Source organism: Apis mellifera, linkage group LG13 (assembly GCF_003254395.2).
Source record: "Apis mellifera strain DH4 linkage group LG13, Amel_HAv3.1, whole genome shotgun sequence".
Classification (NCBI taxonomy): domain Eukaryota; kingdom Metazoa; phylum Arthropoda; class Insecta; order Hymenoptera; family Apidae; genus Apis; species Apis mellifera.
The window spans coordinates 4253086-4274346 of NC_037650.1; the positions used below are offsets into that span (position 1 = coordinate 4253086).

Below are 21261 nucleotides of genomic sequence, written 5' to 3' on the forward strand. Positions count from 1 at the left end.
ATAACGTGGCCAGGCCGTAGCCTAGACAAAGCTGCCGACCATAAAAGTGTCCACCCTGATGCTCGATGCCTGGTTTATGGCCACCGTGCCAGGAACACCCGGGGGAACGAGCAGGTAATCGGCAAAGACTGGTTGGCTCCTCTCCGGCTCCGTCCGGGCATTGGCCATCCTGCTCGCGCCGCTTCTCACCGCTAATCCTTCTTCCCTCTTCATCTTCGTCCCGCGTCCGCTCGCGTCGCTTTTTACTTTACGCCGTCTTCCTCGTCGCCTCGGCTCCAAGCGTGACGACAGGACAGGCCACGCCTACGAGCCCTCGGCCCTGACTAATTGCCGTTAATCCTAACGCGATGAATTGTCCTTCCTTGTCGCCACTTTTGTGCCCGGGATCGTGCCGCGCCACTCTGCCCGCCAGAGATTCCGAACCATTAACCCTCGGCGGTGACGATCGGCGGGGTGAGAGAGCGCGAATCCTCTCCGCGAGCAACGATTAATAATTCTCTTCTTCGAGATTTATATCGGAATAATGATAAAAAAGAATTTTTCTTCCTCGAGAATAATTTATTCTTCGAAACCTTTATTTCGAAGAAGAAACAAAAGGATAGAAAATATTTGGTTCGATTGGTTGGGAAACGGAGGGAGGAAACGGAGGAGGATGTTGTTATGCAAATAAGGAGCGTTTAGGATTACGCAACGGGAAGTCCTGGTGGAAAACGTTTAGTCGTCGATTAGTCGTCGTAGTTGCCCCAGAACTTTCCAAAGTTCTTGGATGGGCCCGTCTCCACGGGGGCGATGAAAATTTGCCTGAAACGAATATCAGTGACGATGAGACGAGGGAGGGGGGAGGGAAAAGGGATCATCGTAAGGAAAAATAAAGATGCCCTGTTTTGTCCAAGACATCCGAGTCTCTTTGTCGATTGGAAGTGGATGGGCGGTGCTGTCTTCCCGAAACCGCAACGACGCATTGGCCGCCCGTGAAAGCTTGGAAAGACAATGGACAGGGTTAACGAGAGGATGAGATTGTTTTGGTCCAGAAAATGGTTGGAAGGGCGCGAGAGTTCTATCGCGCCCACCCTCGCGCGGCGCATAAATTTTCCAACTTTCCTTTCCACTTTCACCCGTTTTCTCGCCAGAGTTGCCTGCAACCCGAGCATCGAGAAATTTATTAGACCAGGTGCATCATTTCCGCGAATCTAAACGGTCGAAAATTCCATGGATGGATGATCGTTTCCTTTTTTCTTTCTTCAAAAAATAATCAACTTACTTCCACTGGTAATTCTCTCGCGTTGCAAGATTCGTGAAATTTTTAATTTCTCGATTAATGATAGTCGAGTTGTTTCGTAAATTCACGAAGAAGATCAGAGAGGAAAAAATAATGGCGAAAATTCGACGTCGATAACGATAACGTTCGATCGAGCGTTACGTAGGAAGTTGTGGTAGTCGGTCAACACTGGTATCCTCGTATCTCGTATCTGAAACTGACGTAAACTTTTCCTATTCTCCTATTCATCGTACAACCCCGATACCCTACAATTTCTCGAGAATATTCGCTCGCGTGGTCAAATTTTCTATCAAAATTTCCGACATTCCTGCAGCAACAACTGGCAACAATTTTCGATCGCGTCCATCTCCCTGTATATAAAAACATTTAAAATATACAACGTATATACATACATACATACATACATATACATATATATATATATACTTGTTGACCATCCCCTGACAAATTTCTGACGGTCGAAACGAAGCGGTCTCTCGGAAAATTCCATCGATGAAAATCGAAATTCCGGTCCGCCCAAGTCGGCCGAATATATCGGGTCCGACCAACTATCCTGGTGGCGGTGGCCAACTTCCGGCGATCGATATTCCGAGTGGCGAATGCACGTCGAGGGACACAGGACACGCGGAGAGGAGTGGAGTCGAGCAAGACAGAGAAAGTGGGAAGTGGGTGGAGGGGAGGGGAGCAGCACGTAATTTTACGCGGTCCATTGTATCGGGACGAATCAGATAGAGGCTACGCTGGACGAGAACAATCGAGCGGGAACGGAAAGTGTCCTCATCTGGCTCCTCGGTTCCTCTCCCTGAAAGCCGAGAACACCGTGTTCGTGGACCGGCTTCCATCCGGTATCTCGGACGACGACGACGAAGAGGACGAGGACGAGGACGAGGACGACGAGGACGACGACGTGGACGCGCGTTATCTGCCCCGTGAAATCGGGCAGATCGGGTTGGATGGACATCGACAAAGTTTTACGCGTCCCTCCCCTTCGTATCCGACGAATGCCGATTTACAGGCATCGCCGACCAGTTATCGCGTACCGTAGCCTCGTTATCGAGTACGTTTTCACGCTTGTCGTTCGATTCTTCCGCGCTCGTAACTTCCATCGTCGTAAAAATCACGCGCGTCGCTAGAACCGTGAAAAAAACGATTTCACCCCTTTCCGTTTTGCTCTTTTAGCGGCGAGCATTGTTGGATCACCGCCCACCCTTTGTGGATATTCTTCATCATACGTCATCGTTTTGTTACGCTTCTTTTTTTTCTTTTTCTACGTTTTTCCCTCTCTTTTTCTCCTCCCCTTCTCGTTCGCTCGATCGTATCTTTTTAAAATTGAATAATTATTATTAGACGATGCAACGAGAGATCTCTTTCTTTTTTCCTTATTCCCCGATACGATCGTAATTAAAAATTCGTTGCTTTTTTTAAAATTTCATGTGAACGTTAATTTTTAAAATAAAAAAGAAAAAGTTTAGATTACGTGTGTGTATATATTTTCGTTTCGATTGTTATACGTAAGACACGTAATTCAAAGCATAGCAGAGGAAATGCGAAATATTTCTATCGTGCGCGATCTCTGTTTGCGCAAACATTCCGGTGTGCTGGTCGAACAAGCAAGCTCCGGAAACGCGATAATAATTCCCGCGTTCAAGAGCAGCTGTTCGCTGATCGAAATCGGTGGAAAACCGCAGCTATCGGAACCTATTTGGGACATCAATCACGCGAAATGAGTTCTGGTAACAAGTCTGTTTCAACTATATATATTTCTCTTTCATCCCATCCCCTGAACTATTCTTCTTCGCGCTGTGTACACGAATATACACGCGAATTTCAACCCGTTCGAGAAATAAAGAGGCTGCTGCTTGTGCATGCTCGATCGGGGAGAAAGTATCGGGGAGAGAGAGAGAGAAAAAAAAAGAAAAAAAAGAAGAAAGAAAAAGAAAAAAGAAGAGAGAAGAAAACAAAATAAAAAAATCATTCGCGCAACTTTGAAAGCCGCGGTTAGTTACTCGACACTGCTGACGTTGCCGATTCTTTTCTTCTTTTTTTTCTTTTTTTCGCGACAACGGCAAGTTTATTATTGCAGAAACATTTGGTCGGGCGCCGAAAGACGAGAAATTTTCCAGAATGCAAAGCGTCGTACATTGTAGCGTCTGGTAACGCGGTGCAACACGAGGTGGTTGCAGAACACACAGCTACGACGTGGTGCACGTGTAGTCGCACGTACGATTTGTGCACGTGCGATGGTCGCGCGCGACGCGCGAACGGTGACATTTCGCGAAACGACAGCTTCTTGGAACCTATTCGTAAGGGGATACCCGCAAGCCGACCGCCGAGAAATTTGCTCTACGTTCCTCACCGTTCGCCGATTCGATGTAGGAATTTGCTTTGGTTACGACACGAGCTACCTCGTAATTTTTTCCATCCATCGATAATTATATACCGCGTCGAAAATACGGGATTTCAATGTTGAAATAATAAATTTTCCCTCGAATAATATTTTCTTCGAAACTCGTTCGATTTACGAACCAGTTAATTTTTACCTCGTATATTAATTTGTACGGAGGAATAAAATTCTCGAGAATTGATTTTTACGAATAATTCTTCTCTCCCTTCTCTCTCTCTCTCTCTCTCTTCTTCCTCCTTTTATGGAAAGAAAGTTGGCGAGGAGAAGCTCGAACGTACGTGAACATCGAGCTTGTTCACGGAACAGATGTTGTGACGGGACTCGTAACGTACGTATTCGAGTAATTTTCCAATGTCCTTAAGAGGAAGCTAACTTTTAAAAGAGTTTACCTCGAGGAGAATAGAATTTAGAAATAAACCCGTGAGGAGATTGTTTGTTGCATTACGAGGGGTTGACAACACGCGACTCAACGTTTTTTTATTATCTCCGAGGGGATGGAAAGCAGGACGGACGGCGGCCTGTGAACCACCTGGAACACTGACATTTTGGCACATGCGACTGGTATGCGAAACAGATGCTTCCAATACCCGGATATACGAGTTCGATTTTCATGCTTGCGCCTCCGTGAAGCTTTCACGTTAGAGAGAGATATTTAAAATGCGAAACGCGTACGCTCGTTCCGCTTTTGGGGAAGAGAATTTCGGGGGAGGAGGGGAGGAGGGGAGGGGAGGAAACGGAGCAACGTATCTATCTCGGACGGCGAAGGAATTGGATCGGTTTCCATCGAATTTCGTCGCTTTCTCCAGCACGCAGCACGCGATATTCCACAGAGACACGCAGACGTGGACTAACACAGGTCCCCGGCTCCGAGAAATCGTAACTTGGCGTGTTTATCACCGGCAGGCCGTGCACGGTCGGCGGCGTTAGCACGAGGAACGACTTCTTGCGTGGGGCGTTAAAATCATATGAGACTTTTTTAAAAGCCCGCGGCCACAGGGACCTCCCGTCCTGTTTGTCCCCACCGTTCGCTATTCTTTCTTAACCACCACCATCACCACCACCCACGTCATCGGAAATTTCGTAGAAAATTTCCGTCTTCCAGCGATAATCTTGCCTGTGTTGAACTGTGATTGAAAATAATTCTGCTCGATCGAGCATGACGGATCCTATTCGCCGTTTCAAAATTTTATATATTTATTTATTTATTTATTTATTCTATATATAGAAAAGAAATAGAGGGAAATAAATTTCCTTTCGAAAAGGAAAGGAAGATTCGCACGGAACGGAGAGATGAAGAAATTGGAGTGAAAGGAAGTGGCGATTAAAGTTCCAGGAGGAGGAAAAGTTCCAGGAAATTTGGAGGGAAGGCCAAGGACGGGCCAAGAGAGAACCAAGGATTCTCCTCCTCCGGTCTCGTCCTTCTCCGTTCGTATCCCGAAGGAGGGCCAAGAGTTCGCGGTGGGGCCGTTCATCAGCGGCAACTTGTCACGCCGCTGGGCATCGGACATAAATTCCACTCCGTAATGTGACAGGTCCTCGCTCCTACCCCCGAGAAAACCATCCTACGGCACTGCGCTACTATCCACCGGGTGTCCTGGAATTTTTTCCTCCGGCTATCCACACAGACGCCCGCAACTCGTGATTTCGATCGTCCAAATCTTTCCAAATCTTTCCAAACAATTCACCCGTTTATTATTCGCCCAAAAATTCCATTTCGATTAACAATATCTCCAATTCCAAAATACACGATATACAATTTTTTTCTCTAAATTTTCGATCAATTATATATCGGATCGTTTTTCTCCTTTTTCTTTTTTCGGAGAAATTTTCACCAGAGAGAATTCGAGAACGAAACTTATCCTGTTGGGGATAAGCAGGATGGTTCGGGAGCGTCGACTTTGAATCGATAACGATACCTTGCGGCCGGATAATGTCGTCGATGGAGTTTCCACCATGGGAAAGATGGATCAGAGTGGGCGGTTCGTCGCGACGCTTCCTCCTTTCCGCCGGAACCCGATAGCAATCGGATAAGCCAGCAGCGTAGCGCGTCCAGCGTAGTCGACGGACACGCGCGCCTTCCATCTCGATATATAAATCAGTCGCGAGCAGAAAAGCGCGCGGAGCTGATGAAACATCGCGCGGGAATTCTTCTCTTCCTCGTTGTCGACACTTCTTTACACGGCCCGATGATCGATGCTCGAATAATGATTATTTCCACGAGGAAGATTTGTACTTCTCCCAGACTAAAAAAAGAACGGAAAAAAAGAAACTCACTCACTCACTCACTCACTCCTCCTCCTCCTCTTCTTCTTCTCTCCGAACGAATATTGTTCTCTCCTCTTTTTCCAAAGTTGGGATATCTCTTCGATTCGTTTTTTTTTTTTTTATAAGTATCGTAAAATATTTTGAAATATTAAGTAAGAATGCTCGTAAATTTCCTCATCGGGAATAAACGTCGTTTGAAATTGTCAGCGTCGAAGAAAGGCAAATTACGCGGGATGCGACTATTTCTATTTCAACGAACGCTATTCCTCCGATTGAAAAATCAAAATCCCTCCGCGAATATTTTCCATTTCGATTCTTCGATTTTTTGGATTCGTGAAATATTTTGGAACCCTTTTTGATGAGTTGTTACATTCGAGGAACGAACGATGCCGTTGAAAAAAAGAAAGAAAGAGAAAGAAAGAAAAGAAGAAAGAAACGATGAAATTTACGTAGAAGGGTGAGGATTTCACGAGAGAGCGTGGTGGTGGTAGTAGTAGGTACGAAATGTATCCAGAAATCGCGGACACGTGGACGGGAAGGAAGAGAGAGTTGGAGGGAGGGAGCGGTGGTGCATAGAACTCCGGTAGCTCTGGTACCAGGTCGCAAAAGCGACTTAATGTCCCCATTTGTCCTCCGCCTCTCCGGAGGCGATTCATCCTCACCCTTTGTCCGTCCGCAGGACATGGCATCCCATATAAGCGACACACCGTATCACCTCCACCCATTCCACGCCCGCCCTTTCATCCCGAAAACTCGGTAACTCGGAAGAAATTAACCGGACTGGACGCGCCGTTGCTTCTTTTTCACGGCCGTCCGATTTATTTTTTTCCCTTTCTTTTTTTCTTTCTCCTCTTCGTTAACGCCACAACGTCTCTAACGTTCGAACGAAACGGGAAACAGTCCCGATACATTCAATGAATATATTTGAAAAATAGCTTGGGACGTTTATCTAAAAATAAAAATGTTACATACAGGCTCTGTCCTGTCTCTGAATTATTTAACGACGTTTTCAACAACGTCGTTTTTTTCGTTCTTTCCTTTTTCTCGCTCTCTCTTTTTTTTTGATCCGTCTCAAAATGGACGGAATTTCGCGAAACGTCCACGAGAGGCCAACTCGCCAACGCTCGGTTATTTATCGCCGCTCCTTTTTCTCCTTTATTCGAATTTTCAATTCAAATTATGAACGGGCAATCCGTTAAATAGGCTAAAAGATACGGGGGGGGGAGGGGGAATTTCAATGGTGTCGTAATTACATTATTTGTTTACCGGTTGAGCGGCACCTGTCGCCATAATGGCCGCCGTGGACGTGTCTATTATGCGGCTAGATACGCGTACATTAAGTCGCACCGCGTGGCGAACACGCGAATCGCTCATCAGAAGGATTAGGTCACTAATCTGGCGTTAAGACCCGACACTCATTAGCTCGAGAGACAAATCATTAAAGTGTGTTGGGCATGGATCGAGGGCCCCGTTAGGCGCTAGGCCAACCTGTCGACAGTTGGTAATCGCCTTTAGGCTAATTCCCTTAATAACTTTATCGTCCTTTCGCCCCCCCTCCCACCCCCTCTGATACGCCGATTACTACTCCGCGACTCCAGCGTACATTGAAAACTCCGCGACTTCTTTCTCTCTCTCTCTCTTTCCTCTTCTCGATTAATTCGATCGATTTTTTCAAAGAAAAGGAAAAAAAAGAGGAAGAACGCGCGTATCGATTTCCTGCTCGTCAAGAGAAGAATTCGATTCCGTTTCGAGGAAATCGTGAAAGAAATAACGTGAGAGGAGAATTGGAAAGGGGGACGTTGGAAGCGTGGCGGGGTTGAAACGAAAGTGAACGATACGTATTAATCTCCCGCGTTACAATGTGGCGAGGGCTCCGATCTCGGCTCCGAGTCGTCTCATTCTTCAGCTAGCTCCTCATCGCTCTCCGGACCGAGCCGTGACCAATCCGGAATAAATATTGGCGATTATTAACGCGGCACGCCACGCGGAGGAACGGGCCGGTGAGATGGACCGAGAGATGACCTACGCGGCTCCGATGAGATGCTTGAGACGTTAAGTGGGCCCATTAGCCCACGTTCCTAGGTGGACCGTGGCTCGATGATGGCATTCCTTCGATGGCCCTTCCTCACGAATCTCCCTCTTCCGAGACCACCACCCGATAGATTTCTCTCGCGTTGCTACGCGTACCTGCCTCTCGAGGAATCCCGCCGTCGACATTGTATTTTATATCTCGCGAGATCCTCACGAATATTAATCTCCCGAATCTAAATACACGAGTCTGCCTTTCTCTTTTCTTTTCTTTCTTTTTTCCTAATCTTTTTTCAACTTTGGAATCGACTCCAACTCGCGATTTTTCTCTCTCTCTTTCTCTCTGGAAGAATACCGGCAGAATGGACAATTGGAACGAAAGGATCGCAACCCCTTTATCGCGTAGACGTCGTTGGAGGATTAATTGCCTCGGCCGTGGCCGCTAATCACGGCGTGTTCGTATCGAACACAGCACGGGAGAGAGGGAGAGGGGAATACGTCCGCATAGACAAACCCTATTCACCCATACGATCGATCATTCATAAATCTCGTCAGCCGGGAGGGTGTCAAAGGGATAAAGTCGTCATCGTGGATCAACCGACGGAGAGAGAGAGACAGGAATTCGCTGACTCGGCCCAGAGGTCACCACCGTGGCTCGCCAAGGTGACATCTTCATCGTCTTCCTCCTCCTCCTCCTCGTGACCCGACTCGAAAAGGACCAAAGCTTTCCCCCTCGTCTCTCTCGCCTCTTCGTGGCGAGGATGACTCTGCCGACACACGTCTTTGGCCGCAGTTTCGATGCCAGTTACGCCGTCTTCCAAACGATCCTTTGTCGGCCGATCACGAGACACCTGGACTCCGGTTATCTTCTTCTTCTTCTTCTTCTTCCTCCTTCTTCTTCTGATTTGAGGTCATCGAAAGGGTATCCTCGATCTCGTCTCGAGGAAAAAAGCACGGGCCAGTTAACACCGCAGTGTCATTCTTTGCCCGTTGTGTTTGACCGATACTTTAGCCCCAGTTAACACACCAGGCGTTCGGCGCTTGTGATCCGCTCGAAACCAGTTCTTATCGATTCCTCTCCGATTTTCCGCTCACCCGATACTTTGGAAAGTGGAGAAAGGCGGTGTTTAAATTTGCTTAACCCGTTTCGAAAACATATATCCTCGATCGGAAATAGCGGTGTTTAACCAGTTTATCGCTACATCAGCGAATACAGTGTATATATATATATATATTTCCGTATTAACGTACAGTTAGAAAATCTAGGCAGAGGCAAAGAGAGGCCGTAAATCATTTTGGAACGCGTTCGAAAACCACGTTTCCCCTCCCCCTTTCGCGTGGACGTGCAGCAGCACGTGCAGACGGTACACTTATTTTCGAGCTTCTTCGGAAGATTAAATTTACACATAGTAGCGGCATGAAACAATACCGGGGACCCGTTTGCACACTCCTGCAAATATTTGAGCGTCGGTGTTTGCCTTCTATTCGCGGTGGCCAAGGCCCCCATGTGTACACCGATTCCCCTCGCGCACTCTTCCTGATCGAATGTTTGCCCCGGCCACTTCGCTTTAATTGCTCGCGAATCGCGCCGTAATGACCGTCCAATGAAACCGAGGTCGAATGCGAGACCGGGATGCAGTTTTCCTATTAGCTCCCCCATCCCTCCTTGTCCCCAAATTATTATAATTATCGTTACACGATCCATCCCCATATCCCCGCGTTTGGAAATCGTGGATGGAGGGAGGGGATGATTTTTACGACGACGAGAAAAGCAAAGATTTTCGTCGCTCGCGTATTCGAGCAAACGAGAATCTCGAGATGAAATGGAGAAATATCGGGGGATGCGCGTTCGTTGAACGCGTAGGTTAAATCTCGTCGACGCGACAAATTAGAGGGTAATAAAATGAATTTGAAGGGAGAGGAGGAGGGGGAAGGGTTATAACGAGAGACGATCGACGAGGCGGAATGCGGTGAAAAAGTATCGGGAGCGGGAGCCGGTAGGATTAGCAGAAAATAGAGGAGGAATGATGGATCGATGGCGATAAAAACGGGGCGACGAGTAGCGTGGTCAGTTATTAATGTAGCTGGACGATGTGACGGCCGATCGAGAATCGACTCGAGGTCTGGCAACGGGGAAAACGGAGTAAAAACGTGACTGGGCGTAGGATGGGGCGGTTTGGAGATGAGGTCGCTAGCCGGAAATCCCGTCGCACCGGAATTCATAAAAACTAGCCGCGCGGACCATCGTTCCGCGGATGGACCTTTCTTCCTCGACCGGCTCGTCGGGTTGAAAAGTCAGAGCGTGGCCACAAAACGTGGAAACCTCTCCTCTCCTCTCCTCTCCTCTCCTTTCCTCTTTCCGTTTCCTAGGAAAACGAAATTAATCGAGAGAGAGAGAGAGGGAGTAAATTTTTACTCGACTTGGTTGAAGATCGTCGTGAACTCTTTCCTTTCTTCCAGGGAAATTTCGAAACATTTTTTTTTTTCGAAGCACGTACCATTTCCTTTTTTCGTCCTTTGAATATCGATTTGAATATCGTGGTTGGGAATTCGTGGAAGAGAGAAGAGGTATGAAATTTTGAAAACGATCGAACGTTGGTATTCTTATTCGGCGGTAAACCAAGCGGTGCCCTCCTCGCGTGTTTTTTTTTTTTCTTTTTTTTTTTTTCCCCCCCGTCGACGAGGGGGAGATGTAAATTTCGCGATCGATCGGTCGCGTCGTCTCGTCAGGGTCAGAAACGCGAGCTCGAACGCCGACCGGCAGGGTAGTAAATAAAAGTCCAGAGTTAATTTTTTTCGAACAATGGACCGAGCTGTTGTGGTCGCCGGAGGAGGGTAGACACCCCCGCGTTTTTTACATCGGTCAGTCCCACCCAACTGGACGCAATCCCGTGTCGCCGTATAAATCGAAAGCTAATGGGATTCATGGCCCGGTCGGTTGTCCGCCAAAAAAGTCCTATCCCCCGAAAAACGAATCCATTTCTCCCCCCCCCCCCCCCCCGTGAAAAAATATCGATACCGATATTTTAATCCATCTTCCGCGATCATTTTTACAAACGATAATCTCATGAAAATCTTGCCAAATCTTTTTAATTTTCTCTAAAATTGATGAAGAAGATTCGACGAAAGGGAAAAAAAAAAAAAATCGGTGGATAATTTTCAAACTTTCGATCCTCGATTCGTCCAAGGATGAACGATCGCGAGATATTTTTTTTAAGAAACGGGGGGGCATCGTGCACAGCGACCTGAAGCGAATCGAGGAAAAATCGCGGAGAAGGCGCGGGGAAACGTGATTTTCGGCCGGCTCTAATTAACGGAGCCGCGAATCAAAGGGAAACGAGGAAAAACGAGTAAGATCGCGGGTTAAGCCGAAAACTGTGCGGTAGACGTCATCAAGATGCAGCGTTGCCAAGGATCCCGTAATTAGGGGAAGCTGATTTTTCATTTGTCGGGTATCATTGAGGTTCTGCTCATTAGCCGTCGGCGTCGACAGCGTCGGCGTCTACGGGTGCGCGCCGCTCCGTACCAGCTGAGCATCCGTAGCTGAAGGATGCCTCTGGTTGGTTAGCCTGGCCCCAGTCTGGTTGGTCTTTGGGCTGGCTGATAAAGGCGCATCCTCCTCTCTTCTGCTCTCCTTTTCTCTCCCATCTCCTCAGCCTCCTCTTGCTCCGCCGTGTCTCGTCTCGTCTCCTTTATTTACTCCCTTTTCTTTCCCTTCTTTCCCTCCCTTTTTTTCTCTCCTCCTCTCCTCTCTCCTCCTCCCTGCTCTACTTTCTTCACCGTCGCTTCGATCTTCGAGTAGTATTTTTCGAGTAGCCCGTCGTTACGGAAATTTTCTAGCGTTTTGTACATCGAATGCTTGTACTACGTTAATAAATAACGTTCGATAGATCGACGTCGTGGAATTAACATTAAACGTGATCCTCTCTCTCGATCCTCTCCGTGCGTACCGAGAAGTGTTATAACGAAGCGAGGATCGTTACTCGCTGTCACGCCGACGCGGCTGTCATCTTTCTCATCATTCAACAATCGAATTGTTGAAATTCGATCCTCGATCAAACACCCTATATAAATATTCCTTCCTCTTTCCCTCTCCTCTCCCCATCGAAGCAAAAGAAACAACGAAACAATACTACGTTGAGAGAAGAATTAAATAGACGCGTCTGGAAGAATAATTTTTCTTCGAAAATGATCATCGACGAAGGAAAAATGAGAGAATTTAAAATCTGATCGACGAAATAATCTCCCTCCTCCTCCGCCGCGAATTTATTAACGTCGATCGAATTTGTTTCGCGATCTCCTCTCCCCATCGAAGCAAAAGAAACAACGAAACAATACTACGTTGAGAGAAGAATTAAATAGACGCGTTTGGAAGAATAATCTTTCTTCGAAAATGATCATCGACGAAGGAAGAATGAGAGAATTTATCGAAAATCTCGAAATAATCTCCCTCGAATTTATTAACGTCGATCGAATTTGTTTCGCGAAACGCGACGTAAATACGGCGAACGATTTCGAGGTAATAAAGAAGGGGCGACGATGGGGGAGGACGAGAAGTTGTCATTCTCGAATCAATCTGGCCCCCTCGAACTTGTTTCTCGCGTGGGCGTGAAACGACTTGCGTGGCGTTAAGTAACGAAGCCGGCTCATTACTTCTTCTCGCGTGACGTTCGTCGAGCCGGGGAGTAAATGAAAGGAGGCGAGGAGAAAAGGAGTTTCTGCCTTCACACTCTCTCTCTCTTTCTCTCTCGTTACGGCCATCCGTCATTTTCACACCTCGACGAAGATCTATAACAAGGGGCCTCGAACGCGTGCTCGATCCCCGTGCGCGAGAAATTTTCAAGCTTCGAACTTTCCTTTGATCCAAACGATTGTCCTTGAACCCGATCCTCCATACTTCTCACGACGTTTATCATCCTCTCTCTCTTCACACGCGCGTGAAACGTAACCACTAACGAAAATTAAAGGTTTCAAATGTTTTAAATGTCGTTAATCGTTTCCACTAACGATATATATATGTCACTAATTTTCACCAAGATGACGTGTCTCTCGATCACGATGATTATCCGCAAGGAATCGACTGATCGCTCAGACGTGTTCGTGTGTGTGTGTTTCAGGGATTGGAACGCGACGAGCAACGTCCGCGTACAAGAATCCTGGCCCACGTGAGCGTCCTTCGGCACGGCCAACTCGAACCTCTTCAGCACCGAAGGATCAGGCTCCTTGATTGTTTCGCGCCTGGCGGTGAGTTTTCTTTTCCAATCCAAAGAGCGCCAACTTCGGACGAGCCACGAATATTATATCTCCCTCCCTAATTATTATCCGAATTTTTTTTTTTTTTTTTTGCTTCCCTTTTCCTACGATTCTCTATGCAACTCCGAATTACATAGATTTCTCTTTTCTCTTTCTTCTTTCTCTTCGACGATTAAAAATAAAATAGATGATGAAAAATGCGATACGAAACGACAGTTTGCTCGCGATATGTGTTATTCTAAAACGGGTTTTTCTTTCTTTTTTTTTTTCCGTTGGTTCGCATACGGCGCCGATCGGGGAAGCAATTACACGGGGATTAATTGATTCGAGGCAAGGGAACCGAAGCGCCTCGCGATCGGGATCACCGTGACATATCCGTGCATCTTCGTGCAATCGAACAACTGGCCGAAACTCTCTCACGCCGTGACCGATTACTCGAGTCGGATTAAAATCGCCGTTCGAGTGTTTTGCCTCAGTTTCGGGCTTAATGGAACGAGCTCGGCTTGGCTCGGTTCCGCTTGGCTTAGGCTCGCCACGATCGATCCAAAATTCCCCAACCCGTTTCCGCGCATTTCCAACGCTTTAATCCGCGATAAATGCAATAATAATAGTAATAATATTAATAATAATAATAATAATCGTTTCAACGACGCTTCTTTCTCGTGGAGGAAATTACACGCAGAAGAGAGAAGAATTATACAAGGTTCGAAATAGTTTTCTCTCTCTCTCTCTCTTTTTTCTCAACGCGAGGCGTCGAAGCCTTTGATTAAAAATTAAATCGTCAGGCAGAGCGGTCGAAGAGGAGGCGTGCTCGTAGCGCAAGGTGTCATCCGGAATTTTTTCGAAAGGGAAAGCCTGGAGGAAGGATGAGGGACGGAGGGAATGCGCCTCGTCATTCTCCGTTTGATACAGCGGGAAACCTTGAAACCGGCCTCAGAAGCTTCCAATACAAACGACAGCTATGAAATCGCCGATGATTGCCTCTCTCCTCTGTTTCATCCCCCGTTGGGGATCGATCAATGTGGCGAAGTTTCGCCGAAAAGGCGTTCTTCCCGCCATCGTAATCTCCTTCTAATCTCCCTCGTTACCACCAAATCCGTGGAATATTTATAAAAATTGCTCCAACGGAATGGAATACGACGGAGTCGGGATAGCTTCATCGATGATCGGCCCGGTAATCGATTTGCGCGCGTGACGATTCGATCGAGCGGCGATCGAAGGTTGGGGTTCGCGACGCCGATTTTCCTCGGTCGCGAATTTCCGCTGATTCATGGAAACAACAAGGTCCAAGGCGAGAAGAAGCGAAGGCTCGGCGGTCAGGCCGCAAAGGCAAAGATTGACTCGTCAGAGATGAAACATCTATCCCTTTGTCTCGCTCTTTGCTCCATAATTTCTCGTGTATACACGACTAATGGGTTATTTCAGGTAATTAGCCGCAGAGGCCGGCTTCTTCACCCTCCTCCGGGCCGGCAAAAAGCCACGGGATACACAGCTCCCCGGCGATTTCGCGCGTTCTCTCCGTACACCTCTCTATTTGCGTACACCGGCTCCATTTCTCCACGCCCCTTCCAACAATCATCTCTCGGACCGATTCCTTTCCACCTGGTTAATTGCGATACAACCTCCGCTTCGCCAAGGATATTAAACCGTCTTCCAAATTGTCCCGTGATAAATCGTTTCCTCCACACTTTTCGCTCCCCTTTTTACCTCGCCTCCAACATCCTCCTCTCCATCCTTTTCGAGATAATTTGCCAAATCGGCGCACACACATTTCCATCAATTCGCCAATTTTTCTTCGAGACCGATCAAATCAGATGACAACACCTCGAGTCAACAATCGATCTCGATCCTCTTTCCTGAAGAATCTAGATCGTGGGAGGAGGGGCGCGATCTCGATACGATAGGCACCGTTTATCGAGACGAGTCCCCTTTAGCAAGTTTCGCCTAGGGGTGTGAAATCGCGCCGATTAAGCGCGGCCGCGGCCCTCGGGCCCCGCTTGAATTTGGCAATTACGGGGCCCGGTGCTAATGACGAGCGACCCGACGCGAGGTAAAAAAGGTGTCGAAGGTGGCGGGGGAAGGTGTCGGGCACCTCTCGGAGGATCCAAGCCTCTGCCGAGTCACGGCGTGTAACGAACTTGAGCTCCAACTCCTCTCTCCTCCCCCCTTTATCCACGATGCCAAATCCCGGCTGACCGTTTCCCTGTCACAGGATGAGGAGGCGTCATTAACGTTGCCCCCTCTCTCCCCCGACACCTTCGAACGAGATTACACCTCGATTTCTCGATCCTAACGTTAGTTATTTTGTTTGCTGTATACGGATAGAAGGGCTATTGATTCGATGGCTCGTGTTTCGAGATTGGCCGGGGTTTAAACTCCTTCTTCGATCATTCAGATCAGAAATGTATTTCACGTTCGAGCGAATATTTTCTCCCACCGGAAGGAATTAATCTTCGATTAAACGAAGAAAAAAGAAAAAATTCTCATCTCGGATCGTTATTTCGTAGAGAATTTCCGACTGATTTTTAATCGTTGAGAAGATGGTTAGTTGGGGGGAGGGGGACAGTAGGGAGGATTCGTCGGTGAACGATTAAAGACGACGGTAGTAGCAAAATCGTGGAAGAAGAGGAAGGAGGAGAAGAAGAAGGGCTGGGAAGGGCGGAGAAGGCGAAGGTGGCTGGTTCGTTAATTACTGATTTTCCTCGGTCCGCGTCACTTTTTAATTGACGCCAGAAATTGAACCGGAGAGCGAGCTGGCACATCTCGCTCGATGCGGCCTGAACGCTCGTTTCTCGCCGAGTCATCCTTCGCCCCTCCCCCTCCTCCTCCTCCTCCTCCCGAATCATCCTGTTAGGATCGAAATAACCCGGCCGAATTCTCCAACGAGTAGCCCCTTTGGAGAACGAGAAATAGACGTATACTTGCTCCCTCGGAGCGAGTCGGATAAAATCCAACCCTCCTTCCACCTCCTTCCGAAACTAGTCCCAATCCGATAGTTGGAATCTCGATATTTCCAACTTGAAATCAACAATTCCGCCACTGATATATCGATTTAACGATATCCATCCGTCCATTCATCCATCCATCCAAGGGACACTGGTCTTTGAAGAAGTTACAGGAAACGAAATCCGCGGGCAAACAGAATTTTCAATCCGCGAGCACGTTTTCCAACATCCGGACAGGTGTTCGAGCCACGTGTCCTCCCTGGCTGTCAGTTCCCTTTCCCCCCCTCCCTCGGACAGGAGAGACGCACTGCCAATGACACGGATCCTCCTTTTGTCTCCACCGCCTTTTTGCACCCCCGCCTTCGAAGGAGCGGAGCGTAAAAAGCGTAGAAAGGGGTGGGGCCCGCCTCCACTACCTGTTTCACTCGGCCCGTGTCTCTCTGTTTGATGGAACGGTTCATTGGTTCGTACGGCCTTCGTACTCGCTTCGTGTCTCCGTCAGCTAGTTCTCAACCGCGAGGCTGTCAGCGGCAGCAGGCTTCTCACCCTCGTAAAAATAATTACAGAGGGTGGGCGAGGTTAGATCTGAGGAGAGAGAGGGGAAGAAGAGAGAGAGAGACTCCTCGATATTGCGGGAGTCTCGTTCATTCGTGGCGGTATTGTGCCAATCGGATCGGCTGATAAGCCGCGGTGGGACGGGGCTTAATAAAAATTCATTTGTCACGGCCCTTTGGAGATGATGCGCGCTTCTTATTCTACGTAATCTTCTTCTCCTTCTTATTCTCTCTTCTCGTTCCTTTATTTCGCTACTCTCGCTGCTCTTCTTTCTCCCCCTCCTTCCCCCTCCTCCTCCTCCCGTGTGATCGATTGATTTCTCTTTGCCCGTTTTATTGCAAACCCGCACGCTGTTCTTCTTTCTCGAATTTTTCTCGAAAAAATCGAGATTGCCACGATATATTTTTCCGTTATTATTTTGATCGATCGGAAAAGGAGAATCGAAAGAGAAGGATTTATATATTTTTATCATGTACAGAGGATAGAAATATAATTATCGAGAGAAAAGAAATCGATATCTTCAATACTCGATCGCGCGAGTTTTCTACTAGAACTCTGCCGAGGGAAAAGCGCGAGATCAATACCCTGAAATTCCGAAATCGCGAGGAACGTCATCGGGGAACGAGATAAGGGTAATTACTCGCAATTATTAATTACGGGATATACGCGTGCTGGCTGCGGAGAAAACGGCACACGCAACGACAGAGGAAGAAGCGTCGTCCCCGCGGGACGTTCGAACGGGGTTAATAATAATGCTTCTTGGAGATCAGATTCTACCCTGACGCCCCGGAACAATCGATGATCGTCGATCCGCGGAATCGCGAGGACGATCTTTCTTTCTTCTTTCTCTTTCTCTTTTTTCTTCTTTTCTCACCCTCGCTTCAGCTCGAATCCCAACGGAACGGGGGAGGCATTTTGCGATGGAATAAATTAATATTGCCACTTGGACGGTGGCACTGAAGGCTCGATCACCGATCGAGCGATTGCCTCTCGTTTGTTCGCGTCACAAAAGTGGAATCCCCGTGTTCCTTTCCTCCTCCTCCATCCCTCTTTCCGTCGTGGCTCTTTATTATATTGTTCGCGCGAATCTCGTCGCGCGTGAAATCTTTTTTTTTTTTCAACGAGCGTGTCACACTCGCTCACTTTAGTATTAGAACTTACTTTTTAAGACGCTTGTGTTAATTCGATAAGTGAAAAAAAAAAAAAAAAAAAAAAAGATTGAATCGAACAAAGACTAGTAACAATGTTGGTGCTTTTTTTTGTTTTAGAACGGAAACACCGTGCACCGAAGCGTCACGCGAAGCTGCCCCAGCCCAGAACCAGTTATGAACATATGATTAAGCTCGTTTTAATAAGTTTTTATGTAGATCTTACGCGTAAGGATGTATGATAAAAGTAAGTGTTGAATAAACGAGATACGTTGAGACAGGAGGCGGCCAGTTATTTCCCGTTCTCTCTTTCTTTCTCTCTCTCTCTTTTTCTTTCTCTCTTCGCGGCCACGAATAATCGTTCAACAAAACAAAGTAAGCAAGATGGAACAAGGTAGTTCGATTATTCGAGGAATCAATGAAGATCGTTCCTCTCCCTTCCATCCTCCTTCTCCATTTTTCGAGACGCTCCAAGTTCGGTTCACCATTTTCGAGGCGTTTCCCTCGAAAGACAAACACGGAGGGAAGCGGACACAAATATAGACAGTGGTATAGGCGTAGACGCAGGCACAGCGCGGAACGAGCGGAGAAGAAGCCGTCTTCGCCATCCGAGTCGTAACCCTGGCGACGAGACACCCTGGCCATCCTTCGTTCTCCGAGTTCCTCTCCTACAGGGATGAGCAAACTCTCTCTCTCTCCCTCTTTCTCTCTCTCTCTCTCGCTCTCTCTCTCCCCCCGCGGTGTAACCCACCCTCGGCGGATGGCAAGTTGCAAGGACGAGGGTTGCCGGCGAGGTCTCGCCTGATTGGCGGCCGTGGACTATCGACCAACCCGCGACCGGCCCTTTGTTTTAGCCACCACCCTTCGTTATATCGAAGGTACCCGAACCCGAGAACCCGAGCAAGATGAGCACTCTCTCGTGAACAGATTTCTTTTACTGGTTACGCTCAGGGAAAAATCTACAACGACCTGGACGGAGGAGGTTTTTTTCCACCCTTTCGAGTATTTTTTACCAGACAGATATCTAATCGTCGAGTAGAATAATTGGCCAGGATCGAAGAAGCGTTTTTAGAATTAGAATTCGATCCGATCTATTTCCGTAGTTGGAGAGAAGTTCGGTTTCTGAAAGTAAGAAAAGAAATATCAATATATATAAAAAAATAAAGAATGAAACGAATGCAATAAATAATCCCGGATTAAGATTAAGAGAAGGGAAGAGTACGAAGAGAGTAAAAGCGCGTGCGTAAGTCGAAGTTGACGAGTAGGGAGGGTGTGCGTGACGATAAAAAAAAAAGAAAGAAAGAAAGACAAGAGATTTTTCCAGCGACATTAAGGAATGATTAAAGAATCATTAGGAGCGTAGTTAGAGCAACGAAATCTTCATTCTTCCCTCCATCCCTCTCCAATTACGGAGGCGTCGATGCGCTCTCACCCCCTCGCTGTCGCTGACCAGCATTCCTCGGAGTCCCCATTTTTTTAATTAATAGAGCGTGCTACAACGAGCCGGGGATGCCTACCGGGTATACCGCACACACACCCACCCACACCCACCCACACACACACACACGCGTGTATACATCGGCGTACGCACGAAGATAGACGAGAAAGCGCAGCCGCGCGTCGAGCAGTTTTCAACGTCGGTGTTTGTCTTCGCGTTACCAACACTGGGACAATCGAGTCGTCGTCCATCGTCGTAGTCGTCTGTTGGCGCGCGAAGAGAGGGGGTGGTGCGATTCGAATTGAAGCAAGAGGGAAGAGAGGAGAAGGAAGAGGTACAACGAGAGCTGCAGGCAGGGAGAAAGGGGTGGGCCGCCAAGGGTTTTAATGAGGATGAGCGAGATAAACCCACCTCCGGCTCCGTTTCGCTTCCCATCCATCTCCACCACCTTCTCCTCCACCTTTCTTTCTCTCACACCTTTCCTTTACACCCTTCTTCCTCGTCCACCTTCTCGTCTCTCTTCTCCTTCCTTTCCTCCGCTTTCTTCTAACCGTAACGTTTCCTCTAAATTTATCCTTCCTATAGAATGGAAGAATTTTTTATTTTTATTTTATAGATAAATATATATATATGCGTTATATAATTATTTAATTAGACTGGAGCAAAAAGAGAGGAAGATCCAGGTATTATTTATTCACACGATTCTTCGAACAGACATATTTTTACGTCGCCAACTGCAATTATCGATTAATAAACATCGAAACGATGCATCGATTCGTCGGTTTAATTAATTTCGAATTAAAATCGATCTGGCCGATTTTGGAGTAAAGCCGACGCAGCAATGATTTGCAGCGAGCGCGTATTTAAGCCGAGATATCACGTATCTCCCATTCTTCCCCTCCCCCTCGATATTAATATTTCCATCGATACTTATATTTCCATTGTCCTGTAACAAAGGAAAGTCGTATTATATTTTGCCCGTGTCGTTATTTTCCGTCAAAGTTATTTTCCGGCTGTCAAGGGGTGCTGCCTACGTCAACGTTCACCAGTCGTATAAATTTCTTGTCTTCGTTGTCCACTGTGCTCGATGGTACTTTTTCCGCTTCGTCTCGCGAAATTCCAAGTATCTCGAACGTGACTGAAAAAAAGAAAAAAAGAAAAAGAAAAACTCGTAGCTTCGTAGCAAACGTTTAACTTGTCCAACTTTTTCCAATGTTAATTGACGGAAGGAGAGAAAGGGAGGGGGATGAGGGAGACGTCGTCGTTTTGCGTTTGCGGGAAAAGAATCTATTACGTTGCGGTATACAATCGATACACGTCGAAACTCGTGTACCATCTCGCGTTAATTAGGGGATACGATCAATAATTTAGCAGGCATTCTTCCCGAGACGCGCGACTCACAGCGACTCGAATAATTTAAAAAAGGAAAGAAGGAAACGGAAAAGAAAAAAAAAGAAAGGAAAGAAGGACGGGACGAAACGCATCGTGTGCATCATCGTTGCGCGAACTTTAATTAACGCGTGTGGCCGGAACATGATCGTGGACCAGCCATCATCCTCGTCACGCTTTCCTCTTACCACGGCGTCGAAATGATCGAAGAATTGTCAGATCGTAAAAAGGGTCGGAGCCGATCACGCGTCACGTCCTCGCCGCGTGTCTAATGAAATGAATCGACCGGGTGGCATTACACGCGCGATTTTGTGTCCCGTCGAAATCACTTTCTATCTTCGCCAATAAGATTCCCTCCTCCTCCTCTCTCTTTCTCTTTTTCTCTCGCTTCGTCTAAGGGAATGACTATAGCAATAAATTGTTTCATTTCATTCAAAAAGAACGATCCATCCAATTTTAATAATTCGATTTATAAGAAAGTTGAAAAATTGTTGCCTCGCTTTTTCCCCCGATATTAAACCTATGAAGTTAGAATTTTTTTCTCGTCGACAGGTGTC

At 47.2% G+C, this 21261-nt stretch overlaps 1 protein-coding gene and 1 non-coding gene across 4 annotated transcripts in view; both read left to right on the forward strand.

The window, feature by feature from the left end:
- LOC408411 (transcription factor Sox-2) overlaps positions 1-21261 on the forward strand; it is a 90910-nt gene that overhangs the window by 63159 nt on the left and 6490 nt on the right. The window contains exons 3-4 of one of the 3 annotated variants that reach the window (XR_003305953.1): positions 13094-13220; positions 17998-18157. The exons of 1 other annotated variant lie outside the window; for it this stretch is intronic. Coding sequence is in view for 1 of the 2 variants with exons in the window: in XM_026444697.1 (XP_026300482.1) it covers position 17998 (1 nt within the window). In the remaining variant the exon portion in view is untranslated. Of the gene's footprint in view, positions 1-13093; positions 13221-17997; positions 18158-21261 lie in introns of those variants that run through there. One more of the 3 variants, XM_026444697.1, reaches the window with a different exon arrangement.
- Positions 15864-15951, forward strand: Mir9887 (microRNA 9887). The gene has a single exon (NR_127368.1). It is a non-coding gene; the product is annotated as a microRNA 9887 (primary transcript).